Source organism: Propithecus coquereli, unplaced genomic scaffold (genome assembly GCF_000956105.1).
Source record: "Propithecus coquereli isolate 6110/MARCELLA unplaced genomic scaffold, Pcoq_1.0 Scaffold70, whole genome shotgun sequence".
Lineage (NCBI taxonomy): Eukaryota > Metazoa > Chordata > Mammalia > Primates > Indriidae > Propithecus > Propithecus coquereli.
This window is the reverse complement of record NW_012153063.1, coordinates 616,056-633,365: the sequence shown is the minus strand read 5'-3', so window position 1 is coordinate 633,365 and position 17,310 is coordinate 616,056. Positions and strand designations below refer to the sequence as shown.

General features: G+C 46.8%; 1 protein-coding gene across 4 annotated transcripts in view; it reads right to left on the bottom strand.

Moving 5' to 3' along the window:
- Nucleotides 1-17,310, bottom strand: part of NRP2 (neuropilin 2) — a 111,740-nt gene that overhangs the window by 22,706 nt on the left and 71,724 nt on the right. For 2 of the 4 annotated variants that reach the window (XM_012661232.1, XM_012661234.1), the window contains exons 13-15: nucleotides 8,897-9,159; nucleotides 7,207-7,303; nucleotides 5,955-5,990 (exon numbers count right to left, since the gene is read on the bottom strand). In XM_012661232.1, coding sequence (XP_012516686.1) covers nucleotides 5,955-5,990; nucleotides 7,207-7,303; nucleotides 8,897-9,159 — 396 coding nt within the window. The remainder of the gene's footprint in view (nucleotides 1-5,954; nucleotides 5,991-7,206; nucleotides 7,304-8,896; nucleotides 9,160-17,310) is intronic. The other 2 variants (XM_012661233.1, XM_012661235.1) reach the window with 1 other exon arrangement.

The window sequence follows — 17,310 nt, the reverse complement described above, 5'->3', positions numbered from 1 at the left end:
GTGCCTACTTTAGGCAGATGACACCTGCACCCAGTGCCCAGGTTGGTGAGTTGCACAATTTTAGCTCCACTTGCCCCATCAGCCATGTAGGGTGGCCAGGCCATTGCTTTACAACAAAGAAGGCTGGGCTAGGTCACTTAACATGGGAGAAAGCACAGGTGAGAATTCAGCCTTACCCAGAGCTGGTAATGTGCTGACCTGAACTTTCCCTTTGATGGATCTAAATTCTACTGCTTATTCACGTATCTTTGTTTTTCCCCAATGGGAAATGCTTTCAATTCCTGAACTATTTTTCATTAATTTCCACCCCCCTCCCAATTCTCTACAAGGTTTTCCCATTGTGTGAGATAATGAGAAACAGATATTTAAATAGTCAATAACTCCAAGTGCACTTGCAAGGTTGAGCAGGCTCCCATCTGTAAAAGTTCTGAGCTCTCTGGAGAAAAGCAACGCAAACACAAAGAATTTGAATTCTGGGAAACAATAAATTCTGAGAAGCCGCACATGGGAAAAAATAGGGAAAAAAATGACACATTAGGTCATTTTCCTTCTAGTCCTATTTGCAAATAGGGCTACTGAATTAATAAGCAACTGGGAAATGTGGCTGTAACAGTAACTGCCATGAGTGGGCATTTCCTGTGTGTTAGCCGATGGTCTATAGGCTTTGCATGACTCATCTTGTTTATTCCTCATGACCCTGAGATGGAAGGACTTGAGGACTTGAGAGGATAAGTGATTTTTCTCCTGGTTTTACTTAGATGAAAATTGAGGAGGAGGGCAGAGCACACAGTGAAACCCAAGAGATGGCCCAGAGCCCTCGGAGGAATTGTACACCACTAGTCAGTGGCAGAGTCAGAACTGGAACCTGGTGGACTAATTCTTAGCCTGCGCCCTAACCCAGGGGTCAGCTCACTACAGCCTATGGGTCAGATCTGGCCCACTGCCTGTTTTTGTAAATAAAGTTTTATTGGAACACAGCCACCTTCATTTGTTTACATATTGCCTACGGCTGCTTTGTGCCACGACAGCAGAGCTCAGTACTTGCAACAGAGACTGTATGTCCTGTAAAGCCTAAGATATTTACTAGCTGGCTTTTACAGAAGAAGTTTGCAGACCCCTCACTCCAACCAAGCAGAGTTGGAGCAGGAAGCGGCTCTCTTCCTTTCTGCCTCCCTCCTACTCTGCCTGAACCTGTCTGAGGTTCTCAGTGAATCATTGAAAAGAGAAAGCATCTCCTACAACTACCTTTACGAGATGCCACCCAGACCTGAAGGAGTCGCTCAGGTTTCCAAAAGAAGCGTTCCGAAAGACCCGTGGTGAGCCTTCTCTCTCGGAAAAAGAAGAAAAAGGCTCATTGCACGTGAGAACTGTTTTAGGCCTGGCCTGTCCGTGCGGTCCTTTTTGTACAGGTTGAAAATGAAGTGCCGCTGAAGGGGCATTTCAGATAAAGGTTTATTTAAGTTATGAGATTAAACAAACAAAAAAAAGGTTGGCTCCTCTAGAGAAGTTTATAGAAGATAGCAGAAGAATGCGGTCGTGCCCTTGGATTTGTTTGGAGAAAGGATATATAAGTACAAAGCACCCCTGAGAAATGACTCTTTCCATTTGCCTTATGAGCAGTGGATGGTGGGAGGGCCATTGGGAGGTTTTTGGTAAGTTGGCAGAAACCGTGGGGATCCCTCCCACATTGATCTAAAATGCCTCTGAATTCAGATCTCTAGCTGGCTGAAGTGTCCAACATTTTGCAACTTTTTGGTGACACTTATGTTACTTTCTTTAAACTAGGTCTCCTTCTTTGTATTCTTGGAGAAAGAAGTTGGTGAAAGACATTTTCTTCCTCCCCTAGATAAACCGACCTCGGCAGCTGTTGAGATTAATGGTAAACTTGTGGGGAGGGGACGTGTCAGGCCTCTGTGGCAGGAGAGGCAGCGTGCACAAGCGAATGCCTCTGTGTCCCCCTGGGCAAGCGCGGCAGCCAAGCAGTTACCCGGTTCACACATCTGATCTCCACACTTTCCTGCTCAGCAACACCTAGCTGGATCTGGCAGCTGGAGGCGTCAGGGGGCAGGGACAAGGAGGAGGATTCGCACACCACAGCTGCCTATCTGGAGCCCTGGCAGGGAACGGGCCCTCCCTTTCCTTGGAGGATTACGTTCAGGAACACCGTTTAACCCTCTCTGCATCTCAGAAGCACTTCTAGCAGAGAGAGCGGTGGGAGGAAGGGCATCCATGGAGAAAGGGAATCTGAGGCCAAGCCCAAGCCCTGTGCCCTGGGATGGAGGACCTGACACTGGTGGACCATGCCTCTGGGACGCAGGCAACAGGGGTGGGGAGTGGGACGGGAAAGCGGGAAAGGAGGGATGGCGGTGTGAAATGGCACAGTTGGCTAGGTGGCACCACATAGACAGAGCTTAAATAAAGCCTGAGGCATAGAGTCAAATGCCAGCCAGCATTGGCCCCAAATGGGCCTGTCTTAAGACTGTTCCCTCCATGCCCAAGAGACAGCCTTTGATGTTCACTTTCTCCTGGTTTTACCCAGATGAAAACTGTGGAGGTCTGTAATGAAACCCAAGAGATGGGGCCCCTGGCCCTCAGAAATGGTCTGAGACATAAAATCTGCGTTCACAGCTATTTACAGGAGATACTGGTGTTGCTCTTAGCATCCGTTAGTGTTAAGACAGCAGTTCTGAATCCTTCCTTCTAACGCCCACCTTCCGTAGGTGCACCCTGCCTGGGATTTCCATGGGTCTCTAACAGGTAGGGCACCAGACCCAGTCTCCCTGCTCCTGCTTTGTTCAAAGCCCACAGCCTCTAACATGAACAAAACTCTTGCCTCCACGGTGAGCTGCTAAAAATACACACCTGGCCAACAACTACAGAACTCTGATTATGGGCTTTATATATTTTTACTGGCTTCTTTATTATTCTTTTTTTTAATTGAGAAAAAGAAAGTATTGGGTAAGAGGAAATAATCCATCACCTTAATTACACCACTTTTCGGCTCTTTTTTTTCCTCCCCCTACCTACCTAAACACACAGTTTTTCATTTGTTAAAGCTCAAATCCTAGAAAAAGATACATGACGGCACCATGTTTATAGTCACTGCTTTAGAAGAGAAAAGAAAGAAATGCACACCCAGGCTACATTGTTTAAAACGTGACTCATAACAACAACAAAAAGAGGTCCTTTTAAAAGTCACTTGACAACACAGTTTATTCATTCTCTCTTCTCTGTCTCCCTTCTCAAAACAGTCCTCTTTTTCTGCTCAGCGTCCCTTCATTACTGACTCACACCCTGGTACACAACCTAAGTATATATACTAAGCAGAAAACACAGGGTGATTGAAATAAAATGTTGCATGGCAAGAAATCAATGGGAGTCAGAAAATGAAAGACACTTCAAAATATAAAAGATCAAGAATACCTAGTAAGTCCAGGTCTAGAGGCCACTCTTATTGCATTTCCCTAAAGATTTACCTAGGATGCATTGATCTCTCCTAAAGAATGAGATTACTTCTGTTGCATGGTCAATTTATAATGGAAAAGAAAAACAACTCCACTTCAAAAAACATACTAACAATGTAAATGCCTATTGTTAGTAGTGTTTCAGCATCAACTTTCCATAGCTTGCCTGCCCAAACCTGATTTCTCTGTTTCCTTTTTTTTTTTTTTTTTTTTTTTGGTTAAAAGGCTGATTTTACGCCCTGACCCAGAGAGGGCTCCTGCTGTCCTGACCTGGTGAGAAACAGAATGAGTCACTAGGTTAGATGGAACATACATCCTCTCCCAAATGGAAAAGACACAGAGTCAAGACTGCTGGAGTCAAGACACAGAGTTGCATGCTGAGGTCAAACAGGTCTCAGCCGGGAAGAGGAGACCCCTGGCGCTAGGTTCTCTGGCTACCAACTCGGAGCTCCATGGAAAACGTGCCAGTGTGATAGCAACTGCCCATTCCCAATTCCGATTCTGCAATCAGCTCTGTGTTCCTGGGCCAAGTCTCTCCAAGACTTGGTTTCCTCCTTCCAAAGATGCTTGCCATTTTCTGAGACAACAGCCATGGCCATTCCGGCCGATCCGTTCAACTTGCGCACTGCCTTTGCTTCGGCCTCCGAGTGGCCCACCGGGAGCACACTGCAAATTCTTACCTTCAAGTCACTAAGCCCTGTGTTTATTTTGGCTAAATGAGCACTGCTGCTCCGATGAGATTTTATTTATACATTTTTTACAAGAGAACACGCCTGCACTGGGAAGCCTCATGGTAAGCACAGCTTCAAGGAGCGCGCACGTGCCCTGGTCTGTTTATTCTCTTACGGAAGCGGAGCACTTAGCCACCGTGCTTGTCAATCACGACCCGACACGGTGCGCACAGAATGGTGTCTGCGGCAGCTGCCGGCACGTCTTTAACCAGCCTTTCTGGGAGCTTTGAGTCTCAACAACCCAAAGAGAGTCAGGTGAAACAACATAAGCAGGCTTCGCTTCACCAACACAAGCATTACCTGGGGTCCTGAAGGTTACAACTTGAATTCAGCTGTAATCCAAGTCGTTCGGTTTGGATCTCAGCTTTCCTTCCAATACTTTGGATTTGCATTAACATAAATCTCACACCCAGAGAGCACCCATGTGGGTGCGCGGATGCTCTTACTACTTTAAACTGCTGGGTGGGGAGTGGGCACGGGGGTCAGGGAGGCAAGGAGGGGTAGGAAAGGAAATACATCCTATGTCGGGCCGTCACTCTCTCTATTCTGCAGCTTTGCTCCTCAGGGATCGTCTAAGAGCTGTGGGTGGTGAGCGGCGAATTAGAAAAGGTGATTTGGAGCCAGGGAGCACAGCTAGGTGGCAAACCAGGAATTCATCTTTTTCTAGCCGGGAGCTGGACAGATTAATGAGAGTGAAGATAGCGAGTCTAGACATCAGATATGAAAATGGCAGCCCTTATCTCTGAAATGCTGTCACCCACAGGGTTAGGCCTGTCCAGGACAGACAGCGCACAGTGACCCTCACAATTGTTGGCATCAACCACGTCATGAATAGCCCTTGTCCTTAGGTGAGGGTGAGTCTCCCCCAGTGTGTTTTTCACGCAGGCCAACTGCAGCGAGGCATTCGGAGTGGCTCCTAAATGTTTAGCATTAGAAACCTGCGTGGGGACCTCAGCAGTGCCAACTAACTGCACTGCAAAGATGGCAAAATGTAAAACCCACTGTATTATGACAGCACAAACATTACTATCACCCACGGTTCTTTTTTATTCCTGGGTGAGGCAAGCATCCCAAATTATTCTCTTTTTGTTCAGTTCTCTATTTACTTTCTTAGGGAAAACATGTCCTTTTTTGTTTTTCAGTCCTGCATTTAAAGTGCTCTAACTCCAGCCACGGAATGCTACTCCGGACTCCCTGCACCAGACACGAGCTCCTGAATTTGGCAACTCTCCCTCCTTATGACTGTCACTCCTGTGTCTCTTCCCTAACTCTCTTTCCTCACAAGACCGCCCACCACTGTCCCTCACTGAGGGTTAATTGAGACCGCTGCCTTGGTACCCTGGAACTGGAAAGAAACCATCTTCAGGCTAAAATAAATCATTGCCACCTCATTTCACTTTTAATTTACAGCTAATATTTTTTTTTTTTTTTGGTTGAGTCTTCCCACAGCCTCTGCTTTCTCACCACTCCTGAATTTTCAGCCTCATTGCTCCCCGTTGGACAGTGCAAGGCTGAAAGGTTTATCTGTAACCTATTTGTCTCTATTGTAGGTTTCTAAACTTTAATTAAACAAGAGACAGTGAGGATCTCAATCCCTTTCCCCGCATCTACAGGTGTTGCTAGTGCCATCTAGCGGTGGGAAGGTGCGGCGTCTATATTCTCCCGAGAAATTTGCCAACTTTGGAGATTTATTCCCGCCACCAAATTCACATCACACAGGGAAAGGAAAAGACATGCAAAAAAATATATATTTTTTTACCTTTAAAATTCTCACCTGTAAAAGCTGAGATGGGTTCTGGGGGAAAAAGAAACAAAAAAATTTGAGTTAGATAAAGGGAAGAGATAATTGAGTAAATATAGAGTGAATAATTGGATAAACGTGATCATGAAGAAGACTTCGTTAGGTTTTTTTTTTTCTGTAACATTCCACGGAAAGTGCCCCACGTCCTCCACATGTTCTAAACTGTGTCTAACACATCATCATCACGGGGGTGAGGTAGGTGGGGGGAGATTCTCAAAGTTGCTTTGGAACAAAAAGTCCTTCATAGAGTAATGGGTCCCCAAAGCATTGTAATCAGTCACTTACCACTGATTACTTTCTCAGAGCTGGGATTACTCTAGAAGCCTGGTCCTGAGAGCTGCCCGAAGGGACAGGGGCAGTCCCAGGTGCTTCTGACATCACTAGGCACACCGCCCCCCACCCCCCGGGACTCGTGTGCCAAGAAAAGCACTTGGTGAGTTATTATGGCCCCTCTGCCAGCTGCAGGCAGGTCCCACCTTCTCAGGATTGCCCTCTTGCTTTGGGGGATGTCTATGGCTCTGATGGGACACGGTCAAGGTGACCTCTTCTGCCAGGGGAGGCCCTGAGTAAAATGTGTGCATCTCAGCTGGGCTGTCTGCTCAGCACTTCCGACCAAGGTAACAGGTATGGTATCCTTCCTGTGCTGGTCACCTGGCCTGCACTGTTTAATCCTACCATGACTCTGGGGCCTTGGGCGTTAGAAGTATTAGTTTTAAAGTAAAGTCTGAAATCTTTTTTTTTTTCATATGCCATAGTTTGCCCTGCAATTCATTCATGTAAAAGAACTACTCAGGTAACTGTGTTATCACTTTTATCTAACTTATGTACTATTCGTGCTCATCAGGGAAGGCTTCCATTAAATCCATCAAAACTTTCCAGCGTGTAATTTTGACTGGCAGTTGCTCTGGTCCTCTAGCATTTTCTTTACTAAAAGCTGGAGTTTGACGTTGGGGTCTTGCCACCCTGAATCTCCACGCACTTAGTGTGCGTCTATTTCTGATTGGGAACAGGGATAGAAGGCTTCCTCTTGTCTCACCCGCTCCTACCCTGAACTCAGCCTCAGATATAACTACACCCACACCTCGCCTCCTGCACAGACTGTCACTGCCCCACCCCCTGGGTGACAATTATGTTGGAAAATGGCATGCAGCCTCCTCTTGTATATCCCAGCCCTTGGTGTGTTATTTGAAAGAGACAGATATTCACATACCCATGCAGTTCTCCAGCGGGACATCAGTGCTTATCCGAATATCATCAATGGCAATCTCTCCCGAACGTCCTTTCCCTATCACTCCCTCGAACACAATCTAGAAGCCGAAAAAACAAGATAGGTTAACTGAGCCTCCTGGTCCAAACAGTGCAAAGATTTTCAATTTTCTGTTAACTTCAGCTTACCATGTATGTGTGTGTGTGTGTGTGTGTGTGTATGTGCGCGTGTGTGTGTGTGTTATTGCACCTGGTACACATCTGTTGACCACATGGCTATAGCTCTTGAAAATCTTAATTTAAAATGAGTTTGTTCAAATCAAATGCATATTTGAAGGAATAAGAAAATATAGCAAGGTGATGGATCTTGTTGTCCAGTAACTAAAATATATTGATTAAAAGGACCACAATCAGGGCATGTTTCAAGGAGGGTTGAAATTTCTCCAGCTATTTTTGAGGTTCCTTTCTCATAAATCTTCCAAATGCCCAATTGAGGTATTGGAAAACTCAGAGGACAAGAGCAGGTGGGGGTAATGTGAGAAACATAGCACACAGATTTGGATTGACTCATGGGTAACACTGCTTTCCGGCCTTTTATTATAAGTTACCTTAGGGCTCCATTATTACAAATAGGAGGAAAAGGATTTGTTTTTCACCAGTGGTTTACAGAGCACCTACTATGTGCTAGGCACAGGGATAGTAACAAAACCTAGTAAGATGAGACCTCTGTCCAGAGAAGCTCACTCTAGTAGGTGAGACACAAATGCAAACAGGTACTTGCAAAACAACGCATTAAGGTTTAAAAGTGGGATCCCAGGCAGGGGTGGGGAAGGTCTCAGGACACCTTACGACCTCAAGGGAGAGTGACCGCAGGCTGCACACAGAAGTGCTCTGCGGTCTTCAGTCAGCCCTCATTCTCGCCCTCCCCACGCTCTCCCTGCACACCAGCACACGTCCTCTGGCAAGCCGGGTGAGCGGCTGGCTGTCCTACCAGCCATCTGTTGCTGCTCCTCGCCTGGGGAGGAGAAGGTTAATGCCGTGGCTGGTTCTCGGTCACCGCTTCCACAGTGCGCCTACTCCTACCCAAGCTGCAGCCACGGCTGTGTGCACCCACCTGTGCCTCAGCCTCCTGCGCTGTGGGACAGAGATAATAGAACTCAGATCCCAGAGCTGTTGAGTGAGAAACCACTCCGTTAGGACTGTCTCAGGTCTGCGGGCCACTGAGCTTGCAGAGCGCCTGCTCCCCTTCCTGTGCTCACACTCCCGGGACAGGTCTGGGAGGTTATTCCAATTTCCTCCTGGCACTGGGATTTGGTTCAGGGGGGCTCCACAGGCCTCCCTCTTCCCTGTGTGGAGGGTTTGTTTGTGTTTATTTCCCTGGCTTTGTGTCCCTTTGTCAGCCTACCTGATAGCAATCTAAAATAAAATGGAAAGAAGAAACATTTGTTGGAGAAGATTTCAGCAATATAAAAGGCAATAGGAGGAACAAAGAACCAAGTCTGGGTGTAGAGATAGGCACATTCTGAATAACAAATAAGAGTGTCATTTAGTTGCCATGGCAACGGGGGAAACACAATGAAAACAGCAGCGCTTAAGCACGTCCCCTAATGATGAATGGGCGGCCCTCTGAAACAGTGAAATAGGCATCACAAGATCCCCTGGAGCTCCGCACCCAGCTCCGTTCACCACCCCACCTGATACTCCAGGTCGTAGCTGGGCAAGATGATCCGCCCGTGCTTCCACTCGCCGCCCTGGTCCTCGCGGATGACCCAGAGCAGCTTGCTCTCCTGGCTGGCTTCCCGCACCACCTGCAGCGCCACCCCGCGGCCGCCCGTGGCCTGGTACTGGAACTCCATGCACACGGGGCTTCGGGGCAGGTGGACCGGCGGGCTGATGAGCCGCGCATACTGCCCCTCTCTTCCGCTGTCACTCTGCAGCCGCAGGAAATTCCTGTCATCTGTGGGAAACAAATCCAGAGGTTCTTGGTAAATGCTTGGGAAAGACATCGGTTTGCAGCTGTGGCCCCTTCAGGGGAAACTTGGGACTGGAGTTTGGGTGTCTTTGGTTTACTCATGTCCGTGTTCTCCAGGCCCTGTGTCCTTTTCTTAAGCCTCCTTCAGAGCCTTGATTCAAATGCTGTGTCCTCCTGAAGCCCTCTCGAGTCACTTGCTTTCTGCCTCTCTCATATGTTGCCCCTGGCACAGCCGGCCGGCCTCATGTCCTGGCTGGTCGTGCATGTGTTCTTCTCCCCCTGGATCCTATGAGGCCAGACCCACGTCTTATTTGTCATTGGCTTACCCAAACAGCCAATGCGGTAGAACGTACTGAATTATAAGGGAACAGTTTACAGGGGATGAGGTGGTTGCTAGATTGGAGGGTGACTCTAGCCATGTAGTTTATGCTTGAAGCCTTTGCAGTCTTGGCTGGGCACTGTCCAAATGAAAGACATTTAAAACCTTCTGTCTCCATCAGTGCTACACCTGGGCTCTGGCGGCTGTGACTCAGAAGCCCAGTGTCAACTTCAAGCAGAATGGGGGTGGCAGCTGAGTAGGGTAATTCAGGGGCCCTGACACACCATTCTCTTTCCTATCTACCCTGGGGAGGCCTGGGTGTGGCCTTTCCCAGACGGCCAGGCACACACAGCTCCGATGATAAAGGTGCTGTCATTGTCATTAACAAAGTCTATGGGTTTAGCAGAGAATATATATGTTCTGGGAAAGTGAGGGTTCACTAATCCAAACGTTTGGAGAATGGCCCTTTTGGCCGATTGGTTTTAAATTCATCAGACACTTATGGGGAAGACCGGGTTCTCATGCCTTGCATGACACAGGTGCAGGTATCTGCACCTGCAAATCCAACTCGTGTGGGACCACTGTGGCCACTGGTAGAGAGAGCAAGGTGGCATTTGAGGAGCAAATCTCACTATCTCGTTTTGGCCCTGAAACAGGGGCATCTTATGCCGAACACTTCTGCAAGATGGCAGGGGCACTTTTCACCGTATACCCACTGCGGAATGTGGGCACATCAGACACCTTAGGACTGTGTTCATGTGATGCCATGTTAATCGGGGATGTGTGCTCAGAGCTTTCTTACTCAACAGTGACAGTGAACATCCTGTGGGAAAGGCTAGGACTCCAGAGTCCTGAATCAACACAACACTCCCTGGACCACTGGTTTGCTGCCGTTATCCTGCGGACATCATCTTTCTAGGTGAGAGCTGAACCTGTGACAGACCTCTCATTAGTGGCCCAGAACAGCTTCTTCCTCCTCGACTTGCCAGCTGCCTTGCCCCGCTCTCTGGTTCCCCTGAGCCCCTTCCTGTAGACTCTCTGGGATGATTGCTTTAGAGGCTACCTTCCCCTGAAGTCAAATGAGACCAGCACAGAATGCCTATGGGGGATTCCAGTGTGTGCCTCCTCAATCACCCAACATGTGACCTCCGTAAGGCCAAAATCAGCTCAGGCAACTGAAAGGCATCTGTCTACAGAAGAGAATGTTAATGATGCTGTTCTGCTGAGGGAGGAGACACCGACGCCAAACCAGACCCTCCATGATCTCGAAACCTATGCTTCCCGCATCAGATCTTATTACTACCGCTATTAATGATAATAATTAGAACTCATTTGCATAATGCTTTAGAGGTTACAAGCACATCCACGTGCATTATTTCATTTTATCCCTGCTATATGCTTGTGAGCTGGGACTTCCTAAGCTTAGTTTGCACGTGAAGAAACTGAGGCTCAGAAGCGTGAAAGTGATTTGTGCAGGGTAGAGAGGCTACAGAAATGGTAGCGCCCAGGCTTGACGGTGGCTTTTCCACCTTCCTGCTGTAAGCTCTTTATTTCAGCTGCTCGGCGGGTACCTTGCCCCAAGTCCTTGCAATCAATCACGCTCTGTTTGAGGCAAACTGGCTTCCCCGCTGGGCTCGTTGCTGCCTTTTTTCCTCTTACCTGTAATTCCTTGCTCACCCCCCACCCCAACCTATCTTATCTCTTTTTGCTAATTCTTCTAAGCATTCTGGCACACACAACATTAACTCCCCTCTTCTCTCAACAGCTCTAGCATTTATTGACTGTACTGACGATTTTACCTTATTTCTGAAAGGACTTCAGGCCATTTTCCATGGATTTCAATAGGTAACTACCCACAGCCCGGCATTGTTAATTTAACTGTTTCTTGTATTTTTCTTATCACTCCAGTTAGATTGCAAAATTCTGGTCTTACACATATAAGGTTTAACGCTGCTTCTTCCCTCTACCCCTAGGATCGTGCTATATAGGTGCCACTCCTCAAGAAGACGTTGTTCCTGTGAATGAATGAATGAATGAATGACAGACACAAAGAATGTTATGAGGCTATCCATTGGAAACGAGGACAGAGGGAGAATCAGCTAGCCTCTCGTAATCCCTCAGATTTAAATAATCCCTTCTCAATTCCCTCTACCCGCCTGAGCCAACAGCCCTTTCAAAGGTGAAGTCAGCCAATGATGCCATGGCGAATTCCATGGGTGCCTGGGGAAGCACCCAGCCCACTGAGACACCAGCGAGAACCCCTCAAATGCTCCCACCTTCCTGGTAATTTCCAAGCTTTTACTGTTTCCACCTCATATAAAGGAAACCAGATTTCAGAGACTTGCTATTCAGCCTTCTTCCTTCACAGTTTCACGAATAAGACCCACTTGCTGCCTGAAAATTGCTTGGCAGAAATACTGCCACTTATGTGAATGTACATTCTTAAGCGGCAGGGAAATCAAGGAATTATGGTTAGAATTTGGTAAGTTAAATGTGTGTGGAGGTGTGAAGAACTGGTTGAGTGGATTTTGTCTGGGTTTGTTCTATTTACCCATCCTGTTACTAAAACTCCAGGCCCAATGGGGCCAGAGGTTTCAGGGACTTCCCCTTCCAGCACCCCCAGGTAGGGTCCCTCCCCTCCCCTCTGGTGTCTCCCCCCGCCCCGTCCCCTCTCCTTCTCACAATAAGATGATAATCACTATGCGTGATTTAAAGGACCACCGCAAGACCAGGGAGTTAATGCCGGTGGCGTGCTAAGCGCGAGCAGCTGAAGGATCATAATTCAGTGCTGACATCTGAGCTAATCCACCAGTGTGTGGAGTCTGCAGACAAGCAGGCCCCTGGATTTCACTTAGTTAAATCATTTGTGCCCCACTTGTCTGTTAAGTGCTATGAGCTCCAGGGAAGAAAGATGATATGTAAATTTAAGGAATTAGCAGTAGACATCAGTCAGAGAGATGCTGAGCTGCAAAACGCCTGTCACTGAGAGCGGCTTGATTAGAACCAGGGACATCATGAAGGAATGGCTCAGACCCAGAGAAGCCCCAGGAAGTGGAGGAAAAAGCAGGGGTAAGAGACCGCCCTGGGGGCTCTCTCCACCTATCTTACATCACGTTCCCTGTGAAATAAGTAGCATTTTCTCCATTTTTTACCAAAAAGGAAACTGAGGCTCAGAGAATTGAAGTCTTGTGTCCCAGACCACTGGTGAAGAGTGGTGGAAATGGGATTTGAACCCTAACTGGACTGAGTAAACCTACCACAGCATGAGCTCTCATCTGGGTTGGAATCCTAGGCGAATGCTCACTAACCTTTTAGAGCCTCAGCCTTCCCATCTGTAAAATGGATATAATAGCAGTATTACTGCATAGGGTTGTGGGGAAGAGTAAATGGAACGGGCTATATAAAGTGCTTTTCACAGTAGCAGGGACACAGTAAGCTCACTAAAAGTTACTATTGCTACTACTGTCACTATACACACCACCACTTACACTTGACTTTATTTTATTCGGAAGGAAAAAGGGTAGAAGATCACCAATAACCTGGGAAGGCCAATCCAAGACTCAAAAAGAAGTATGGCTTGGCCCGAGGACAGCAAATATGCTCTCTGGCTCCCCAGATCTGCCCTGACCCCAGACACCAGCTGGCCCCATGTCTTTTGTGTCCATCTGACAGTAAATGAAATAAAATACTACACGATCCTGGAACAAGAGTGGGACCTTAAGCAACCACTTAGAGCACACCAGGCTGGGCTCCCAGAGGAACTATGCCAAAGATATCCCTGAGAACACTGTCCACCCTTTGCTTTACATTCTCTAGAGGAGGGGTTTGCATAGGCCATGTCAGCAATGTGTTTTCTGGGTCACAGCCCTAACTGTCAGGAACTTCTTAAATTCAGTTTTCAGTTTTCCTTCTGTTGTTTAGGTACATTTCCTCCTCCTGTCTCTGATGCAGCACAGACGGTCTCTGTCCTCTGACTTGGAGACATTTTAACTTGTGAAGAATTAAGACCCTCAGTCTTTGCTTCCCCAGGAAACATAACCCTTGCCCCTTTGAATGTCTACTGTCCAGGCCATTCGCTCCAGTGGTGAGTTTCCACTGACCCCTCTTCCCAGCTCGATGCTTTGGCTCTTTTAAGTCACGGCATCCACACATACACGTGCTGCAACTAAAGTTTGCTCTTCCGGAATATCCCAATTTATGGCCCGCCAACGCCAAACATGGAAGAAGTTCTAAACATCCCTTGGCTGCTGCTTACTTGACAGAGAAAAGGGTTGGCATGGCATGGGAGGGGGGCTACTTTATTGATTTACTTGGACCTTAAGGAAAACCCTTTGGATTATCAAGAGATTGCCTAAACATGACAAGTGACTGGCTAAGAACTGGCCCTGCCTGCTGGAAGCTGCCTTCTTGTTCCTGTAGCTGATAGCGGTGATGCCGGCAATGGATAGCTTCCAACAAAAAGACAATGGAAAGGAAATACGTTCGGTTGCTGAAAGAGAATGAAGAAATAATGTCCCAGAGACACAGTCCCTCTCCTCCTGGACCTGACATATTTGAGAGGCACTTTTCTGGGTCCTTGACTCAAAACATCTGTTGTTGCCAATGATACAGGGAAAACAACCGCATGGGAATGAACAACACAAGTTCAAAAGGGTGAAGAGGAAGTGCAGAGGACAGGGCCGTTCAGCATTTTAACCTGCTGCTGTCTCTAGAAAGGGTCTCTTGATATTTCACCTGGCGATTTACGGCTGCATCTGGCTTCAGCTGCGTAAGTGTCAGGTGGACACGTGACTGCAGCTGGCCCAACAGCAATGGAATCGGTTGTGTCTACACCTTACCAAACCTTGAAATAAATCACCAGCTTGATCCCGCTGGCTATCGCAAAGCCAAACACACCATCTGTCCAACACACACATCTCCTGGCTAGCATCTTGCCCTCCTACTAGAACAACCATCTGAAAGAATATTTAGTGCTGCAGGAGATGTAGTCTCCTTGTATAGTCATGCTTAAAACATGAGTCAGCCCTCAGCTAGCCTCCCAAGGTCAGTCTATCTCTGCTAAGGTCCTCAAATTAACAACCAGTTAAGGGAAACATTGACTCCGGATGAACTCAGCAGGATGTTCTCAAGGTTTACAATAGACTATTTTGTGGACATTTGAGGTTTCAGGCCTGGTCTTTGCAGGAGTCTACCTAGTGTTGATTTTCGGCATGCCAGCTTTCATGAAGGTTTTGCTATTGAGGAAGACTTATTATCATTCTGCCCCTTCATTATCAACCCACGCACTGCTGGGGAACTCAACCAATCATGATTTGCAGAAAAAAAAAGGGTAAGAGCTTCTCTCTGCTATTGTCTTTTCTACAAAGCCAGAGATGTTTTCCTACTTTCTTAAAACGTAGGAAAGAGGTCTCTATCCTTTCCTTTTCCAGGTGAAATTATTCCTTGACTATTGGCTTTCTTTTAGCCAAACTGTTCCTGGTCTTTGATTATCTCTCACAGTCCAGAGTCCGAGCAGCCCTATCTGTATTTGCCGAGGCTGTCACCCAGCCACGCCACAGCGCCCTCTTCACGGAGGCAAGTCAGTCTAACGCCGATCCAACGTCTGGGCTATTTGCTGCCATTGGTCCCACCTGATCTTTTGAGCTCAGAGAGTTTCTTTTTAATTCAGAGTCACCACTAACCCACTGTCAAAAATCAAGCCCATTATAAGTAAGTTCACTCATCAATGATTTTCTTTCATTTCTCCGTAAACCATCCACCCACCATACCCACCTGCACTTCACTTGATCTTCTCATGTGCACACCCACAGCGAATCACAGCTCTGGGCTCCCACTCTAATGCAGTTTACTCAATGGCCTAATCTGCGTCACAACAGCCCCAGTGAGTTGTTAATGATTTTACCACTTACATTTGAAGGAGGAGCCGCCATTTGTAACATCTGAGTATTTTAGAACATCAGGATTCTTGACTCCTTCCCCATTGAGCTTGTTTTTGAGCCCAGAGTAAAGGTTCTGTTCTCTCAACACACAAACAGGTAAGCTAGGTAGCCAAAGCTCTGTCCTTTCGTAAGGCCATACTGTTCAAAGTCAGCTTTGCCTGTTTTCTTCATATCGCTTTCAGGATTCAAAGTTATCAAAATGAAGTAACGCTGTAATCAGACTTCACAAGGTCAACCCATGAATAAAAGAGCACACATTTAGGAAGACCACACACTTGAGGATTCTGAAGCTGACCTGGCCCAGCATCCTTTATCTCTAGTCTTTCTGTCTCATTCCTGACAACAATAATAATAATGACCATAGCAACTGATAATAATAATAATAATTATTATTATTGGTATTACTCCGTATTTACTTAGGATGCTCTTTTTGATTGCCTACATCATCTAATGGTATGTGACTTGCTTACTTTACTATGGTTGCCTAGTGAGGAAGAACGACACAGTGATAAAATACCAGCCACTGGACACTCTCATCACGGGATCACAGAGAAGACACATCCCTGTTGGTACTTGCTTCTTGGTTTATACCAAAACCAAGGAATGAAAGCATCAGTAAGGCCCCAGAGAAGGTTCTCATGTTAATGTCCAAAGGCCCAATGTAACATTCTGTGATGGTGGACGACACATTCTATACATGTACTGACCAATGCAGTGTGGCTACTGTGCCCTTCACCTGTGGCTGGTGGGACAGTGGAACTGAAGTTTTAGCTGTATTAATTTTAATCACTAAAATTTAAGGCCATGTGTGGTGGCTGACGCCAGTAAGCCTAGAACTTTGGGAGGCTGAGGAGGGAAGATTGCTTGAAGCCAGGAGTTCGAGACCAGACTGCACAACATAGCGAGACCCTGTCTCTAAAAAATTAAAAAAAAAAAAACAAAAAAAACCCCAGCCAGGTGTGGTGGTGCATACCTGTTGTCCCAGCCACTTGAGAGGCTGAGGCAGGAGGATTGAGCCCAGGAGTTTGAGATTGCAGTGAGCTATGATTGCATCACTGCACTCCAGCCTGGGCAATAGAGTGACACCCCATCTCTAAAAGGAGATTAAAAAAAATTTAATTGCCACATGTGGCTTATGGCTACCATATTAAACACTCCAGCTCTAGATACCTGCCCCCCCACCCCCATCATCTCAAGAAGTTTTTGCCTTGGTCCTTAAAGACTGGAATCTGATTTTTGCAAAACTGTTTATGATCAAAGCACCTGAGAACGTCTGTAGAAAACATGCCAACTCCTACTAGGGGAGACATATTCTATGTCATTACCACTGCAGAGAAAAGGCTAAGTGGCTTCTCAGAGCACACTGAGAAGTGTTCCTCCGCAACCACCAGGGGTCACTGAATTTGGAACAGGGTCCCCAGGGGTTGCTATGAACACACTCCAGGCAGCTAAGCCACAAGCAAAGAACTAAAAAAAGAAATTCTGAGTGGCTTGAAAGACTATCTTGAAAAACAAAAACAGTGGAATGAAACCAGTGGGTGTCTTGTCAGCCTTAAGCAACCATTACCACTAGCCAAAAGGACAGAACTAATTGCTTACTTAAAAGGAAAAGGAAAAGGAGGGGGAAAAAAAAAGAAAGAAAAAAAGAGAAAACAACCAAATCAGAAACTATCTAAGGAATGTAAGTAGTTTCCACAGACACTTCTCGTCAAATGGGCTGTGATGGGTATTTCAACATGGCCATTTCCTCTCTCCTTTCCATCCTTCCCTTTACCCCTACTCCCTCCACACTTGATGGAGACACCTCTTTCTTAAATTTAATTACTTTTGTTTACCTGTCTCATAAGGGGATAAAGCAGATGGCACGAATGGTCTCCT